The sequence below is a fragment of the Monodelphis domestica genome, chromosome 1 (genome assembly GCF_027887165.1).
Source record: "Monodelphis domestica isolate mMonDom1 chromosome 1, mMonDom1.pri, whole genome shotgun sequence".
Taxonomy (NCBI): Eukaryota; Metazoa; Chordata; class Mammalia; order Didelphimorphia; family Didelphidae; genus Monodelphis; species Monodelphis domestica.
The window spans coordinates 485,060,842-485,078,948 of NC_077227.1; the positions used below are offsets into that span (position 1 = coordinate 485,060,842).

At 40.9% G+C, this 18,107-nt stretch overlaps 1 protein-coding gene across 4 annotated transcripts in view; it reads left to right on the top strand.

The window, feature by feature from the left end:
- The window catches only part of RBBP8NL (RBBP8 N-terminal like), an 80,270-nt gene that overhangs the window by 50,380 nt on the left and 11,783 nt on the right, over window positions 1–18,107 (top strand). For all 4 annotated transcript variants that reach the window (XM_016428483.2, XM_056812870.1, XM_007475602.3 and 1 more), the window contains 4 exons: window positions 165–247; window positions 4,107–4,270; window positions 8,034–8,886; window positions 15,070–15,190. In XM_016428483.2, the coding sequence (XP_016283969.2) occupies window positions 165–247; window positions 4,107–4,270; window positions 8,034–8,886; window positions 15,070–15,190 (1,221 nt within the window). The remainder of the gene's footprint in view (window positions 1–164; window positions 248–4,106; window positions 4,271–8,033; window positions 8,887–15,069; window positions 15,191–18,107) is intronic.

Genomic DNA, 18,107 nt, shown 5'->3' on the forward strand with positions numbered 1-18,107 from the left:
TGCCCACCAAAAGCACATCTTCTACACATAATCCACGAGAAGTTCAGGACATAAATATACACATTTATGCACTGGGGAGAACTAATTAAAATCTAGCTGGTCACACACATTAGAAACTCAGATACCCTCTTTCACCATTTCTCTTACCTTTTCTTTCCTTACAGAAAAGTCAACAGGATACCAGACTTCTCCAATCCCTAAAATCCCTCCTGGCTCAAACTTGCAGGAGCAGCGGGTTCTGGACATGGTGAGGAATGGGAAAGTTGGAATGATACCTCTTCTTCTGGACTAGCAAAATGGTGCCCTTTAATCAAAGCCATCTTTTATAACCCCCTTCCCCAGAGCTAAAAGAGCTGTCCAGGTGGCCTCATCCTCCAAGAAGTCCATCTTTTTGGTCTAAGACTGTTGTGCTCACAATGTACCATGTGACCAAAAGGAAAGATGGTGGCACACAGAAGACCTTCATAATCCTTAAATGCTATCAATTGATGCTAGAACCAGTGCCTAAATGGAACCCCATCCAAGGTAACTGTGCCTTAGCTCTGCCCCAATACTGAAAGTTAAACTAGATTCCTTAACTCAGTTACCCTGAAAAGCAGTTAGGGAGACTAACAAAAGAGTAAGCTCCTTGAGAGTTATTCAGTTTTGTCTGCTCCTCAGCACTTTACACAAATTCTTATACATTTAAATTATTTATTTGTTGACTGAACAAATAGTTATTTCAAATTATTATTAATTAAATTAACTATTTGTTGAAAGAATGAATGAATGAGTGAACTAGACTGGGGTAATGTGATATAGTAGAATGAAGAAGAGTTGCTAGTATTTCCACAGCACTTTGCATATAATATCTCATTTAATTCTCACAACAATAAAGTTTCATTTTACAAATGAAGAAACCAACACCAAAAGAAATTAAATGACTTGGCCAGGGTCACATAGCTAAGAAGTATCTACAGCAAGACCTAAACAGGTCTTCCCAGTTCCAAATCCAAAAGTTCTATCACACCATTAGGAATCAGGAAGCATGAATTCTAGCCCCAATTCTCTTTCCTGTAAAATGTCAGGGACTAGACAAGAACCCATCTATCTGTGATAACTTGTGAAGTTAAAGTCCCACTCACCTTTACCAGAGGTATAGCAGTCTGGAGAATCACATTTGAGGAAAGAGAGTGACAAGTTCAAGAATATCCAGGTGAAGACAATCACAATAGCAAGATATCTAAACCATGCTATACAAAAAAGACTTGAAGAAACTATGGATGTGACCCTGTGTTCAAATTTGACCTCAGACACTTCCTGTGTGACCCTGAACAAGTCACTTAACCCCCATTGCCTAGCCCTTACTGCTCTTCTGCCTTGGATCCAATACATAGTATTGATTCTATGATGGAAGGTAAGGGTTAAAGCAAACAAACAAACAAAAAAGAACAAAACAAAAACTATGGATGTTTAGCCTGGACAAGAGAAGGCTTAACTGGTAGACATAATAACTATCTTCAAATCTTTGAAGGATTTTCATATAGAAGGTAATTAGACCTCTCCTCACAATACACAAAGAGAGATGATAGTTAAAAACTACCAGAAAACAAATTTGGGATCAGCAAAGGGGAAAACATTCTAATGGTTAAAATTATTGTAAATTGGAATGTGCTGCTTTAAAAAATGATGAGTTTGGGGCAGCTAGGTGACTCAGTGGATTGAGATCCAGGCCTAGAGATGGGATGGTCCTACGCTAAAATCTGGCTTCAGATACTTCCTGGCTGTGTGACCCTGAGCAAGTCACTTAATACCCATTGCCTAGCCCTTACCACTCTTCTACCTTGGAACCAATACTTAGCAGTGACTCTAAGATAGAAGGTAAGGATTATTTTTTAAAATTTTAAATGATGAGTTCCCCAATCCATTTAAAGCCAACGAGCATAAATAAAAGTACCTACTATGTGAACAGCATTCATGTAGAGGTTGAGGCTACAAAAACAAAATGTAAAATAAGACCTTGTCTTGGAGGGATCTAATTTCACTGGGGAAGAAAAATGAAATGTAAATAGATAAGTATAGAAATAACAAGGAAGGAAGCATTCGTTAAGGAAGGAAGAATCATTAATAACTAGAAGGATAAATTAAGTCTTCCTATAGAAGGCGGCACATTAGCTAGAACCTTGGAGAAAGAGATTCTAAGAGGCAGCAGTGAAGAAGGGGTTTTTTAAAGAATAGGACAGCCTGTATATTGATTACCTAGGGAAAAGATAGACTGGAGAGAATAGGAAATAGCAAGTAATCCGGCATATACAAAAGAGAAGTATGTGAAATAAGCCTGGAAAGATAGGCTGAAGCCAGATTGGGAAGAGTTTTAAATACCAAATGGAGGAGTTTGTATTTTATCCAAAAAGGCAATAGAGAGTTCATGAAGATTCCAGATTGAGGGGACAATGTGTTCAGACTTGTGCTTTTGGCCGACTAGTATTACATCTAGTGGAAGATGGATTATTAGAAAGAAGAGACTGGAAGTCAAGAGTACAACTGGACTTACCACACAAACCTACATATCTAACAGTTAGCAAGAATAGTTAAAATAGAAATAATAAATAATAAAATAGAAAGCTATGGCTTGGTCCCAATATTTCCACTAAGCTGGAACTAAGGATCATATTTTATATAATTATAACTTTATAACTTTGAAAAAGAAAGCTGCTAGGTGGCTCAATGGATAGAGTACTCGATCTGGAAGTAAGAAGACCTGAGTTTAAATCCAGTTGCAGACACTTCCTAGCTGTGCAAGCCTTGGCAAGTTGCTTAACTTCTGATTATCTGACAAAAGGATGCCCTGGAGAAGGATATGGCAAATTTCTCCCCTCCAATATTCTTGCCAAGAAAATGCCATGGATAACTATTATCCATGCACTCACAAAGTGTGAGACATAACTTAACTTTGAAAAGTGCAAACTTAAGCCTGTGTTAAACTTCAGGGAATTCTTTATTCTCACTAATTGGAAACTAGCTATATTGTCCTATATCTCTCTTCCCTTTAACAAACACTTAGAAAACAAAAATGATGTACACTTATCTCTATCACTTCCTCTCCTTTCACTCCCATATCACCCCTGACTTTCAGGCCATCCCTCCACTGAATGAAACTGCCCTCTCCAACCAAGGAACTCTTCGTCGCTAAATCTCACAGCCTTTTCTTAGTCTTTTTGCTTCTTCTCTGAAGCTCTTACAATATTGATCATTCTCTCCTACTAAATTCTCTTATTCCTCAGCTTTCATGACATTGCCTTCTCCTGGTTCTCTTCTCACTACCCTGACTATTAATCTCCTTTGCTAGATCCCCATCCTCTTCTCTCTCCCTAGTCATACATGCCCAACCCTCAAGGTTCTATCCTGGGACTTTCCTCTTCTTTTCTTTCCTTTCTTGGTAATCTCTATTTAGGTTCAACTAACATTTCTTTATAGATAACTTAGGTCTCTATTTCCGGCCCTAATCTATGTCCTGAATTCTAGTTCCACCCCACCAACTGCTACCAGTTGGACATTTTCAACCATTTATCCTGTACATCATTGGAGGTTTTCCTGTGGAAGCTGAATGACCACTTGCCAAGGATGTTACAGATAGAATTCATTATTTGAGTACAGGTTGTACTGGATGAGATTTATGGTCTTATCCAGCTCCAAGATTCAGTGATTCTATGATGTAATCTGTAAACAAACACTTAAATGCAATGAGGAACTTACAATTTAAAGAATAATATTAATGATGAAAGCCCAAGTTTTATAGAGCTCTGTACCTTTCAAAGAAATTTCATATTTTATTCTCACAAAACTTTTTTGAGATACAGCAGGCATTATGCCCATTTAATAGATGAGAAAACTTAGGGCCAGTGAGGTTAAATGATTGTCCAAAATCACATCATAAGTCAGTAGTGTAAGGATTAGATCATTCTCTTTTGTAGTATAAGTTCCTTTTGTAATGTGAATAAGCAGTTTCTGTCTTAGTTGCATATACCAAGGTCTCTTAAGTGGAGCATGTCTGCATGGGATTCCATGTGCCTTTGGTTAATATAATGAATATCATAACCCTGCTGCTATTCCCATATTCTCTTCAGAATCCCCAGCGGATTTCTAATCAGCTACATGGGACCATAGCTGTGGTCAGGCCAGGCTCCCGGGCTTGCCTCTCTGAAAAGAGCTCTTCAGAGGCACCCACTCCACCCCCTCCAAGAAGCAGCCCTCCATCCCCACCCTATGACCGAAATCACACCCTGGACAGGTAAGTGGAACTCCCCTTCCTCAATCTCCTCTGCAAGCACACACACACACCTATCTCTGTCTCTGAGCAGATCACAGCCAAGTCACATCAGAAAAATCACTGGATCAGAGGACAAGGGTTCAAATCCCAGCTCTGCCATTTTCTATCTGAGAGACCTTGGACCAATTGCTTAACCTCTGGCACTCAGTTTCTTTGCCTCTAAAATAAAGGAACTGAACTAGATAACCCTAAGGTCTCTGTCAGCTGACCTCAATCTTTAATCTTGTAACTAAGATCCTGAAACCACCCAGTTACTATCTGGGACCCCCTCCCATATATTAAATGGAGTGAATCGGGGTGGGGAAGGGTTTGACCTGCCCCCTACACACTTCTGAGGGTGAGGGTCCCATCCCCACAGCAATCCAGTTGTTATCCCAAATGTCCAGGCCAAAGTAGACTGTCACCTCCATGGCAATTAGTTTGAAAGCACTAAAGGAGCACCTAACCTAGGTTTAGGAGGGAGTATTGGGGTGAGAGAAGATCAGAAAAGCCAAGGCCTCAGAAGAAGTGCTGCTTTATCCAAATAGGGAACAAGACAGCAGGAGGAAATGCTGAAGGAACTGCTCATTCCTAGGAGTCTCCCAGAAGCTGCCTCTTGTAGCATATCCACCATCATTTCCACTCTCCTGAATAGGAATCTCCATCTCAGCCCTGAGCCAAGCTTCTATCCCTTTGGTGGAGCAGTCCCTGTTCTCTCCCAAAAGACCTGGTATTCCAGACTACACAAAGTAAACCTAATCTAATAGTATCTTGTGTTGTCTATTAGTCCCTAGGTTGATGAAGTTGATTGAGTTGAGGGGTTGGGGATTAGATGAAGGAGTAGGGAAGAATGAATAAATGAAAATGGAGGGGAGATCAGAAGCAGAACCAGCCCCCCAGAACACACTAATTCCAAGAGGGCCTTTGGAGCCCCCAACACCTGGGAGCCTGAAATAACTGCCTCTTTTGTCCTTATGTCAATTCCTTCATAGTCTGAGACTTTAAAACAAGGTTCTCCAAATCAAACCAAGACTGTTTGAGATTTCTAGAAACTATCTTCTTCACCTCCCTCCTTCCCAGAGATCTCCTATCTCTTGAGGCCATGTTGAGGCTGTATGTGAGCTAAGATGAGAACCCAAATCTCCTTTCTCTCAGCCCACTACTCTTTACACTGCATACTACAAACTAGTTCCCTGTATGAGTACATATTCTATCCCCAATTAGCCAGTGAGCTCTCCAAAGGCAAAGACCATTCTCTTTTCTTGTCAAACACATGGCACCATGAAAAGACCAGAGCATGCAGGAAGTACTCAGTAAATATTTATTGACTGAAAGACTGTTACCTCCACTGAGCTGGCCTCAATCACTTCCAACCAATTCTGGGGAATTTATACAGTGGCAGAGAAGTTCTGAATGAGCAGAGAAGTCACCTGTGATCAAATAACCAAATTAATTTTTCTGCCCTTGAGGAAAGAGCCTGTTTTAAATGTGATGAGGCTGCCACCATACTGGATTTTGCTAATCAGTTGTGTTACTTTAAGCAAGTCACTTCCTCTTGCTGGATGTCAGTTTTCTAATTTATAGAATGAGGGGCTTGGACTAGGTGACCTTCAAAGTCTCCCCCCAGCTCTAACCTTCTACTTTCTGATCTATAATCCCGTGGAAAAGCACTGGTGCAGAGTGGGGGCAATTATCCTTAGCCAATAAGACTTAAATATTAAGTTTTGCCCCTGACACATATTGACTGTGTGCCCCTATGCAAGCTATTTATGTAGGCTACACCATAATATTATAAGTTACAAAAAGGTCTGACCTGAATTCATAGAGGTGGTGTCCCCACCTTGGAGTTCCCTGTACCAATGAAATCACAAGTCTACTTCCTTCCCCTTTGACCCTATGATGCCACATTGCATAACTAAGAACTAAATTATGGGGAAAGCCCAGGCTGCTGTTTCTCATTAGACAGCATCCCTGATGACTCCTTCCTGTGAGCTGTCCCCCTGGGAGAAAGGGACAGACACACCAAAAAAAAAAAAAAGAAAGAAAGAAAGAAATTATGTCTGTAGAATCCATCAGGGATGCAGAGATGTAAATTACATCTGTGGTAAAAATTGTTCCCAATGAAAGTAAACATTCCTGTTGCTCTACATTCCTCCAAGTCTACCACCAGAAACTAGATGTTTGTTTTCTATAATTAGTTGTTTGAAAAGATTAAGGTATTGGCAGAAATGAGAGTTGAACTTAAATGGATTCCCACCACCACCCCAAAAAAAATTCTTTTTCTTTCTCTTTGTATTCTCAGTTCTCAGTTATCTACATCTAGTTCCTCCTTGGAGGTATTTTTTATGAAAAGACAATTTACCTATAAGCTCTTTCCCCGGTAACACTTCCCCAACATACAGTTTCCACAACCTCAAGTTGATGCAGCCCTCAAATGGATTCAGAGACTGCAAACTCGGTTAATACCAATTAACAAATATTTATTGAATTCAAGGTCCTGTGTAGGGGGAGAAAGGAGAAAGAGAAAACACAGTTCCTGCCCTCAGGGGCCTCAAAGTCTACTTGGAGGGGAAAAAAATCTCACTAGTAAAAAAAGAGCTAATAATAAAAGAACAGTAAGGACAATAAATGCCCCCTAAGAATTCTAAAAACTCAGCGGTGGGAGAGAACATTAAGGGTTTCCTAGAAAAGGCTTTATGGGTCTTGGGTAGATTCTTAAGGAATGTAATAGGTTCTGAAGAGAAAGAAAGGAACAGGGAAGACATTCTAATCTGAGAGAAGTTACATGTGGCAGTAGCAACTCATCACTCTGTGTTCCCTCTATCTAATATTCTGTCATTTTACAATACCCCAGAGGTAGGATGTGTGGGAAGGCAACAGAAGTCTAGACCTGAGATTTCGTCAGAGTGAAGGTCTCCTCAGAAACTCCCTCCAGATCTGCAACTTACAGCCCCCTGCTTAAGGAGATGTCTGGAATAATGAGATGTCAAATGACATACCCAGCAAAAGATAGCCAGCATTTGTCAGAGGCAGAACTTGAACCCAGAACTTCCTGACTCCAATGCTAACCTTCTAGCCAGTACACTAGGCATACAGAAAAAAAAAAAAAAGTATCAACTGTGTTTTCTCATACTTTAGGAGGATGGAATATTTATTGGGGTGGAGACACTCATTAATGTGCTTGTTGAGCCTTCAATAGACTCCCAACAGGGGTGAACAGTACTAACTTCCTTGAATCCTGAACCTAGAATCACAGAATTCTGTTTAATACATATTTTTCAGCAGAGCAGCATGACCAAAGGCCTGGCAACCTTATGAAGGATGATTTAGAGGGAGGGCACGGATAGCTTTGAGATTCACGACCTTGCAGGTACCTAGAATACAGTACTTTATAAATGCATGGGCCTTGAAATCAGAGAGTACGGAGGCTCAAATCTCACTTAATCGCTGTGTAATGTAAGTCACTTGAACTCCCTGAGCCTCAGTTTCTCCATCTGTCAAATGTGAGGGTTGACCTCTGAGGTCCCTTCTGGCTTTGGATAGATATAGTCCACAAGGGTAGGTAGTGAAGAGAAGTGCCTTTCATATCACACTCCTCTAACACAGTGTCCGAGCTGAGAGGAACCTCAAGGCTTTCACTTTACGGAAGGAGAAACTGAGAACAGGGGGCTTACATCCATTTTTCTCCTCATATCCACTTGGTCAAATGCCCTGTGTTGTATTTTTCTCTCCGTGCTGGGCTCAGCTACCTGAAAACGAACAAGGAGGACTCCCGGGAGACAGCTTCTTCCTACGAATCCCTGAAGCTGACAGCACGCAGTGAGCACCTCTGTCTTCTCAACCGCCACCTGTCCCTACATCGCTTTGGCCTCCGGAGTCACTGCCCTTCGCCCACCGGGGCTCAGAGCTTTTCGCGTGGCGGGCTGAAGGGAGGAGAGGGCGAGGAAGTCCGAAGTCGGCTGCAGGAGGACTGGGAGGACCGCCAGGCCTTCTTGGACCTGCCTGGAGCCATCGTGTACATGCGGGACCAGCGACTGGAGGGCACGCTCCAGTTCCTGGAGCAGAGGGAAAAGCTTCAGTACCTCCTGGCCCAGCAGCAGCTTCGCGGGCTCCGAGTTCGAGTGGAGAGCACTAGAGACCGAGATTCGGAGCTGGAGGAGAAGCAGTCCTCTCCGCCCCAGCAGGCTGCAGACTCCGGGGGGAAAGAGACAAGGCGGGAAGAGAAGCATGCGCTCAGGGAGCCTTGCCCAGAGACAGTGAGACCTCCACTTCTAGTGGGCAGCGACTGCTCAGAGCCAAGGGAGAAGGAGGAGATGATCCGGAATTATGCCCTGGACAAGCCTTTGGACCTCTCCGACTATGGCCGGTGTCGGGAAGGCTCTAGACTCCCGGGCTGGCTCAAATCCCCTAGTTCCCCGGAGACTCGCAGTCCAAGTCCAAGGTTGGGCGAAAGACCTCCAGCACAGAAGAGCAAAGGGATTTACCCACTTCTGGCTCCGGAGACCTTAAGCAAATTTCCAGCTTCCAACCCCCAAGATGTCCGTAGAGGTGCAGATCGAGTTTGCAGCCAGGAGAGAGATGAGCCCCCTGCAACTCTGGTAAGTGCCCAGAACTTGGTGTCTCTTCTCTACATCCTGCCTCTGGAAAAAGCCTTGTTAAGCAACCCGGTGATTGACAGAGTTCAGCTCCCCTTTTAAGTGTCACTCACAAGCCAGAGGGTGGACCAGTTCAGATCGCTGAGGTCTTCAGGCCTGATTTAAGAGTATCCTTTTACCCTAACACCCCCTTCCAGGTACCTACCCACTGCCACTCATCTGCTGAAATAGGATCCCCTCCTCCCCCTTGATTCAGCCTGACACCTCTCCCTCCCTGTTTTGGTCAGCTAGCAGGAATGAGTGATAAACTAATGTCAATGTCAATGCCTAATAATGCTGACAAGTACTTTGTATACTTGGCAATTGGGAACAGATATGTTAAACATATATTTGTGCTTTGATGAGAGACAGAAGCTTAACCAAAGTAAATTGCACAAACATTAATCAAGTACCCTCTATCAATGAATCAGCAAGCTCTATCAAGCACCTATCATGTGCTTTGCACTGTCCAAGATTCTGGCTGCATTAAGCAATCAGGAAACAATCCATTGAAGAGATATGTGTGGTTTGGCTATATCTGCACAAAAGTCAGACCCTATTTAAATAAGATACCAGACCTATGTTAATGAAACTTAAGGTTGCATTTATAATGTTTCTTCCCTACTATATAATGCAGTTGACTCCTTAGTAAGCTCACTGGGCACTAAAACACCTAGTTTTCAGATTGATTGCTATCTAGCCACACCATTGTCTTTTTGTACTTGTGAAGTTGATTTTTTAACCCAAGAATAAAACTTTCATTTATTTTCTAATTATGCTTTATTTTTAATATATCTAGGTTTTTAAATTTTTATTTAATTGATTAATTTAGAGTATTTTTCCAGGGTTACAAAAATCATGTTCTTTCCCTCCCCTCCCCCAAATCCCCTCCCATAGCAGAAGCACAATTCCACTGGGTTTTACATGTGTCATAGATCAAGACCTTTTTCCATTTTCATTTATATTAGTAAAATGCTCTAGCAGTATCCAGGAAGACTTCTTAGGGAAATGGACCTTGAGCTGGAGCCCTGGGAAGTGGGTGGTCCAGAGTTAGAGGAATCTCAGGAGGGAGAAAAAAGCCTGAGGCCCCTGGTACCTGAGCTCCTGGAATCAATCACACTCTAGTCTGAACCACCTGGTGGGGTGGAGATGGCATATGGCAGCTATGATACTGCCCCAGGCACCTTGATGAATGCTAGAAAAACTATTCAGTAACTCCCAGTCTTTTGAAACAAACCTGGGTCAATTTTTTTTTTCTCTAAAACCAAAACAGATTCTTCAGGGCAAGAGCACAGGAGTCCCCAAAGGAGATGCAACCCATCAAAAGTATTTTTTGCCTTTCAAAGAGGCCTCAAGGAGCCTGGCATTGTGCCTTCCAGCAGAGTGAACTTAGCAGCCTATGCCTCAGCATAATCAGCTAAGGCTAAAGAGCTAGCCAACTGGTTCAGACTAGAGTGTGATTGGTTCCTGTCCATCCAGGAGCTCAGAAACCAGGGGCCTCAAGTTTTCTCCTCCTTGCTGAGCTTCCTCCAACCCTGGACCACCCTCACCCCTACAAAGGACTCCAAGCTTAATATCTGTTTGCCTAAGAAGTCTTCCTGGATACAACTCTCTCCCTACCTATTCTGTAAGACTACATTCCAAATCAATCAACAAGCTAGCAGCTGTTCGTTTTTCAAGTGCCAGGTACCCTGCTAAAGCACTGGGGCCACAAAGAGAAGTGAAACAGTTCCTGACCTCAAGGAACTTATAGTCTAATGGAGGGGACAATTCGTGCCAAAATAGGCATATACAAGATGCATACAAAGAAGACATTATACAAGGCATGGTAGGAAAAGAAGACATTAGCACCTGAGGTGGGAACAGGAGAAGAGGGTGAAGACTGGAAAGTCCTCCCTCAGAAGGTGACTGCTTGAGCTGAATCTTGAAGGAAGCCAGGGATTCGAAGAGGCCCAAGAGCAGGAGAACAATCCAGACAGGGGAGGCAACCTAGTACAAAGTCACAGAGATAGGATGTGGAGCATCATTGGAGGGGAGGAGGGGCAGTGAAGAACAGCAAGTAGGTGTGGACCTCAGAGTGCCAGGAGATGCGTAAAATGTAAGGAAACAAAAATGATTGGAGAACACTATAAGGAGTTTTACACACCAGATTACTTTATTCTAGAGGTAATGGAATTTCTAGAGATTTTTAGGTAACAGGCAGCCTTTAATGTCCTTTTTCCCCCCCTATATTATATTCACTTTTCTTGTGTGGCTGCAAACTCTAGAGATAGTCCCTGGGACTTTTACTTCTATGGCTTCAGTATTTGTCAACATTTGTTTAATTGAATGGCACAGAAAATTAATGCTTGTCTGTTACTGAAAGCCAGCCCTTTCCCTTTAGCCATCTATAGCCACTTAGTAAACCTCTATGCAAATCATTGGTTAAAAAATATATATATTTATCCACCCAAGTCCAGGAAGAGATGTCCAGATACTCCCCTGCATATCTCCTTCCAAGATGACATTGGCAAGATGGCTATTTTGGGGGTTTATTCATTCAGTCTATTCTAAATACTTCTAATTGTAGTATCATCTAGTCATGTTTCTCCATCTTTTCCACAAGATGACATGAGACTTTATCAGACACTCTGCTAATAGCTAGGTTAATATATCCACTACATTCTCCTGTCAATAGGCAAGTAATTTTAGTGTGACATGACCTTTTTTAATGTTTTATTAATGCCTTTTGCTTTGTACATCACTATCACTTCATGACAGAGGCCTTCCTTGTAACAATTTAAAACAGAGAAGCAAAATGAACCTGCAGGGTGGCCTCCTCATCTGCCAGGCTATGTAACATGTGGCAACCCATAATCCATCACCTCTCCACTGAAAAAGGGAAATGTGCTTCATTATCTGTCCTCTGGAAACAATATAGGTCATTTCATTTAACACGCTGTTGAGCTTTCTTTTAGCATTTTTAAACTTTATTGAAGTCCTAGAAATAATTTTCCTGGTTCTATTTTTTAATTTTACATTAATTCATACAAGTTTTCCCATACTTTTCTGAATTTCCCCATACTTGTCATTTCTTAAAATGCTTAAAGCATACTTTTAAAAATATTATTTAACAAATAATATTTATTACATTCATTTCCCACAACTTGTTTGGATATTTGTTACCCAATCAATGGGTCCCTAGTTTCTTTCTGTTTTCTTATCATCACAAAAAGGGCAGTTAGGTTTTTTTAAATGACCTCATTTTGAGTACAGCCATTCTGACTCTTCATGACCATGCCTTCTATTTTGAGAGGTCCACAAACCATCCATTTATAATACATTTCAGAATCTTGTCTCAAAGCATCCTTAAGGCACATCACATGGGTGATCCATAGACAAGACAAGTAGCAGGAATGCTGACAGAATGACAGGCTGATACTAGGGAAAACAGAATCTGAGATCAAGGAACTTGGAACACTGTCACCCCATATATGAAGGGCTATCACTCAGATGATAGATTTAACTTTTCTGTCAGGCTTCAGAGGATAGGACTCAGTCTTGATAAAAAGGAAAACCTTATAACAATAAATGTTATCCAAAGATGCCAAGGGCTGCCTCTGGAGGTAGTGGATCTCCTCCATCCCTAGATGTCTTCAGGCAAAGACTTGACCATTTGTTGGGGACATTGTAGGAGAATTCAAGTATGGCTTCAACTATCTAGTTAGGAAAAAAGAGATACACACACACACACACACACACACACACACACACACACACACACACAAAGAACAATGACGTGCTATGGGTATTAACTCCAGGTACCATAAGAGCTTAGAGAGTGGAAAGTTTAGTGTGGGCTAGAGTAATTTTGGGAGATTCAAACTTTAAAGGATGGGTAAAGAATAAAAAAAGAAGCCATTCTAAGTGGAGTTTCTCTCCCCATCAAGCTCCCATTGTGATCCATGTTCCACTGTCATCCAACTGATCCACAAGTTTGTCATGGGATCTAAGACCTCACCCCTTGTAGTTTAGGCCTAGCTTATAGAATAATAGAATTTTAGACTAATCTAATTTATAGAATAATAGAATTTTGCAAAGAGGAAAGTCCTGAGAGGTCAAATAGACCAATTCACTTATTTTACAGTGATGGATACTGAGGCACAAAGTAAAATGTTATGAAGCTAGTCTTGCTGGACTTGGAGTGAGAAGACATGTATTCAAATCCCTGGTCTACTACTTTTTAATTGTGTGATCTTGGACAAGCAATTTAATCTTTCTTAGTCTTAGATTCCTCCTTTATAAAATGAGAATAGCACACGACTTGCCTCATAGGAGTAGCTGAAAAGAAAATGCTTTGTTTTTAAGAGATTTGGAAAAAAGGGGGGAGGGGATTCTGTTATTATGTGGCAGAGCTAGAAAGAGAACCTAGGCCTTTTGACTTCAAGTCTCGTGTTCTTCTTGGCCTGTTTGATCAGCCAGCCAAGTTTTTCCACAACCTGCAACCCCACCCCATTGACATGTGCTCAGAAATCTACAGAACCTGCACTCAGAAGAATCCATGTTCTCTGTCCTTGGGAAGTATATGGGAAGTCCTTGTCTCTCTAACCATGAGACAAGCTTCCCACATACAGGAAATATTAGAGAATTAGATAGTATATGAAAAAGTGTTCATTGCTTGCCACCCTCCTTATTCTCCTTGCTATAATAGCTATGAGACTTAGGGACTGGTTTAGAGACTACCACAGCTAAATGGTAGCTCTGTTGAAAAAAAATAATCCTGCTGTGCCTTAGGGCCTCTAAGTTTCTTAAATTATACACTGTGATTTCTAGACTATTGTATTGATTGTTCTCTAAGTAAGTATAATTTCCTGTGCCTAAAACAGCATCTCATAAGGCTCCTTAAAAACATGGGGCAGTTGGGTAGCTCAGGCCTAGAGATGGGAGGTCCTGGGTTCAAATCTGACCTCAGACACTTCCCAGCTATGTGACCCTGGGCAAGTCACTTAACCCTCATTGCCTAGCCCTTACCACTCTTCTGCCTTGGAGCCAATATACAGTATTGATTCCAAGAGAGAAAGTAAGAGCTTTAAAAAAATATGACCACATCACTGAAAAGCAAAATGACTAAGACCAAGAACCAAAGGAGCATGGCTACACAGAGTTAGAAAATCCCTTGGTGATCATCTAGTCCTTGGAGAGAGAACTTACAAGTCACCCTGGTGGAAAGAGTGGTAGGACTAAAGTCAGAAGACAAAAGTTCAAACCTCAACTTTGCCATTTGCCTCAGTCAATCTGCTTTGTCACCTATAACAATTCATTTTTAAAAATATTTTTTCTATGGTTACATGATCCATGTTCTCTCTCTCCCCTCTTCCCTTGACACTCTCAGAGCTGACAAGCAATTCTATTGGGTTATACATGTGTTATCACTCACAACCTATTTCCATATTATTCATTTTTGTAATAGAGTAATCTTTTAAAACCAAATCATATGCCCATATAAACAATGATAAATCATATGTTTTTCTTCTGCGTTTCTACTCCCACAATTCTTTCTCTAGAGGAGGATAGGATTCTTTCTCTTAAGTCCCTCAGGGTTGTCCTGGATCATTGCTCTTAGTAACAAAGTCAACTACATTTGATTGTGCCATCATGTTTCAGTTACTGTGCACAATGTTCTCCTGGTTCTGCTCATTTCACTCCCCATCAGTTCATGGAAGTCTTTCCAGTTCATATAGAAATCAAGCAGTTACAGTTTACAGCACAATAGTATTCCATCACTATCAGATACCAAAATTTGTTCAGCCATTCCCTAATTGAAGGACACCCCCTCATTTTCCAATTGTTGCCACCACAGAGCTCAGCTATGAATATTTTATACAACCATTTTTATTATCTCTTTGATCACCTATAACAGTTAAGGATTATGACTTGTAAAATTCCATGAAAAACCTATGAAATATCTTATAACAAGGGACAGTCATTGAAATAATATCAAGTATGGGACTAAATACTGTCTGGGTCTGAAGCCCAGGGATTTCCTGCTATGCAATAAGGATTGGGGTGGCAGGAAGATCAGGGAACACTTCTGTAAGTTCCAGTTTGGGGGGGATTCGCAAAGCACCAGAAGTGCTAAGTACTGTTGTCCTCTGTGTCATCTCATAGGAGCAAATGCCTTCCCCACAAGGTCATCATCCCAGCAAGCTAGCTTCAGATGAGGCTGAACAAGAACCCGGAATCAGGCTGCGGTTATCTCTCGGGAAACAAGAAGCAGATGGACAACCAGGTAATCCTACTAATAGTCATCAGAGTAACAAATAAAGGGACACAGCAGACAGATTGCTGGACTGGGAGTCTGGAAGACCTGGGTTCAGAATTCCACCTCTGACACTAGTTGTGTGATCCTGGGCAAGTCACTTAACCTATAGGAGCTGCAGTTGCCCCAAAATAATAACCAATGTTTATTATATAGAGCTTATTATGTGTCAGGTAACTGCTAAGCATTTTATTATCATTTCATTTGATCCTCACAATAAACCTGGGAAAAATGAGACTGAGAAAGATTAAGTGACTTGCCCAGGATCATATAGCTAGTAAGTGTCTGAGGATGGATTCAAACTCACATCTTCCTGACTCCTGTCCTGGAGCTAAATCTACTAAGCCACCACTTGCCTCCAAATTTAAATAATGGAAATAATTATGTCTTCATGACCAGTTGGAGTGAGGTCAAAATGAGATGACAAATGTAAATCTCTTTTCAAATTATTTTCAAATATTGTGGATATGTTAGTTATTTTAAATAGCTTTATTTAGTATATTTATTGGACAACAATAAAAAATTCATTGCTTGGTACCCTTTTGGTTATAGTTCCATTTCCGGGACAGCTCTGCCTCCCTCTGCCAAACCATGATCTTTTGCTAAAATGTAAAACAATTGCTTAGAGGATAGTCTTTGCCACTTACTCCTTAGATGACCATGGACAATCCACCTGTCTTCTCTCTCTGGAACTCAGTTTCTTCAACTATAAAATGGACCAAGTGATCTCTACAGTGTCTTGAAATTTTGATATCCTATGATCCTAAGAAATCTATGCATTAAAGAACTGATATTGATTGAAAGTATCATAGTAATAATAATGTTTATATTTCTGTAGCAATTTATATACATGATTTCACTGGATCCCTTAGAAATAGATAATAATAAGAATTGATTTAGAATTTTCAAGCTCACTGAGTGCTTGTCATATATTATTTCATCTGACCTCACAACCACATTCTAGATACTAGAGGTATTATCCCCATTATAGAGATGAGGAAATTGAACCTCAAAAAGACAGCAACATGTCCAAGGGTCAAACAACATGCCCATGAGTCCATGGTGTTCTTGATCCTAAGTCCACCACTCCATCTGCTGTGGTTTGCTACCTTCCTAGGTTGTACAATTATAATCATCCCCATTTTACAGATGAGGAAGCTAAAGCTCAGAAAAATAAAGTGATTTGCTGAAGGTAGAAAATGGTGGAGTTAGAATAAGAATCTTGTCTCCTGATTTAAATCTAATATTCTTGACAATTATATTACTACTGCATTCATGTCATGGATGAAGTATTAGTAGTGAGTCATGGTCAACCTAGAGGAATATCTGAAATTAACTAAAGTAATAACTACCTTATTCAATCTGTTTATTGGTGATGAAAACAATGGCATAAAGAATAATAGTTCACACATTCACAGAGGATAAGATTCCAAATGACCCTGATAAAATTGAAAAGTAATGCAGGAGTAATATCAGAAAGAACACTGATCTTGGACAAGTTGACTCTTTAAGCCTCTTTCATCATCTGTAAAATGGGAAAAAGAACAAATCTATCTTGCCTGTCTCATGTAGGTACTGGGAAGATTGGATAACAGAGAGGTAAATAAATGTATTTGGAAAGCAATGAGTATTTTTTGTAAGTAGAATTGCTTGAAAAACATAAAGTACTATACAAATACCATGTGACTAGAGGACGAAGATACAACTCATTAAGGGTAGCCTGAGTAGCTTAGCCAGGCTAGTAGGGAGCTAGATCAGATGGCCTTTCAGCTTTGGATTTCAGCATTATGTTATATGACCAAGACTCTAGAATACTCTTTCTGCCTCTCCCATCTTTGAGATTTCCTCCTGTTAGTAGAATCCCCCACGCCATCTGCCTGGATGTCAGGTCATGAGTTGTATCAACACTTAGCAAACTGGGAAATCAGGAAAACTTGACTTTGACTTTCCTAGGTCCCCCTTTCCTAGGTGCTGGGCCTTTGCCCCCTGTTCTCCAGGTGCCCTCCCTCTTCCTATACCAAAAGCCACTCTGAGGAATGGGAATGATATGTCATTTTATACTGAGGTCAAGTGAATGGCAAGTCAATGAGGAAGCTCCTCTCCTGAGTTACAGATTTTCTTTGGTCTGGCTTTATATTTCCCAAGAGAGGGATGAATCCCATTCCAATCTAGCAAGGTGTCTAAAAGCAAAAGGCTGGATTCCCTAAGAGATGGATGGTAGAAGAGTGACTGTAAAATTAGGATAATTATCTCTATCCTGTCTACTTCAGTGTAGATCAGGTGACACTGTGACTAGTAAAGAATACACATTCATTCTAAGACATTTTGCAAACCATTATCAAGATCTATACCCTTACAAGACAGAGAGAAAGGCTGTTATTATTATCCAGATATACTATGAACCTAGAGACTGTATCTGCCATCCTAGCTACATGCAGGGAGAAGCACTGCCAGAGTTGGCATCCCACTAGATGATGACTGTTTGCAGGGAGCAGGGGAGAGCACTGAAACCTAGGAAATAGAATACAAAATAGTCCTCAGTCTTAGGTGCTCCTCTCTCCCTTTGGCTTCTATAATGATGAATCAGGGTACAGAAGGTACTATTTACACGGTTCTTATACAGTATACAAACATTAATTTAATTGTTCATATTTTTAATGTGAGCTACTTGGCCAACGGTCAGTGAATTGACATATTGCTGGAGGAAATGAACCACATCCATATTGACATTCTGGTTATGAAAGAATAATAAGACATAGCCTAGGATAAGGATGACTGGAAAGGGAGGTGGGCTGGTTATGTAGTAAGAGTGAGAGAAAGTAGTCAACATACGCCAGGTATTGTACTAAGCACTGAAGATGCTAAGAAAGGTAAAAGACAATTCTTG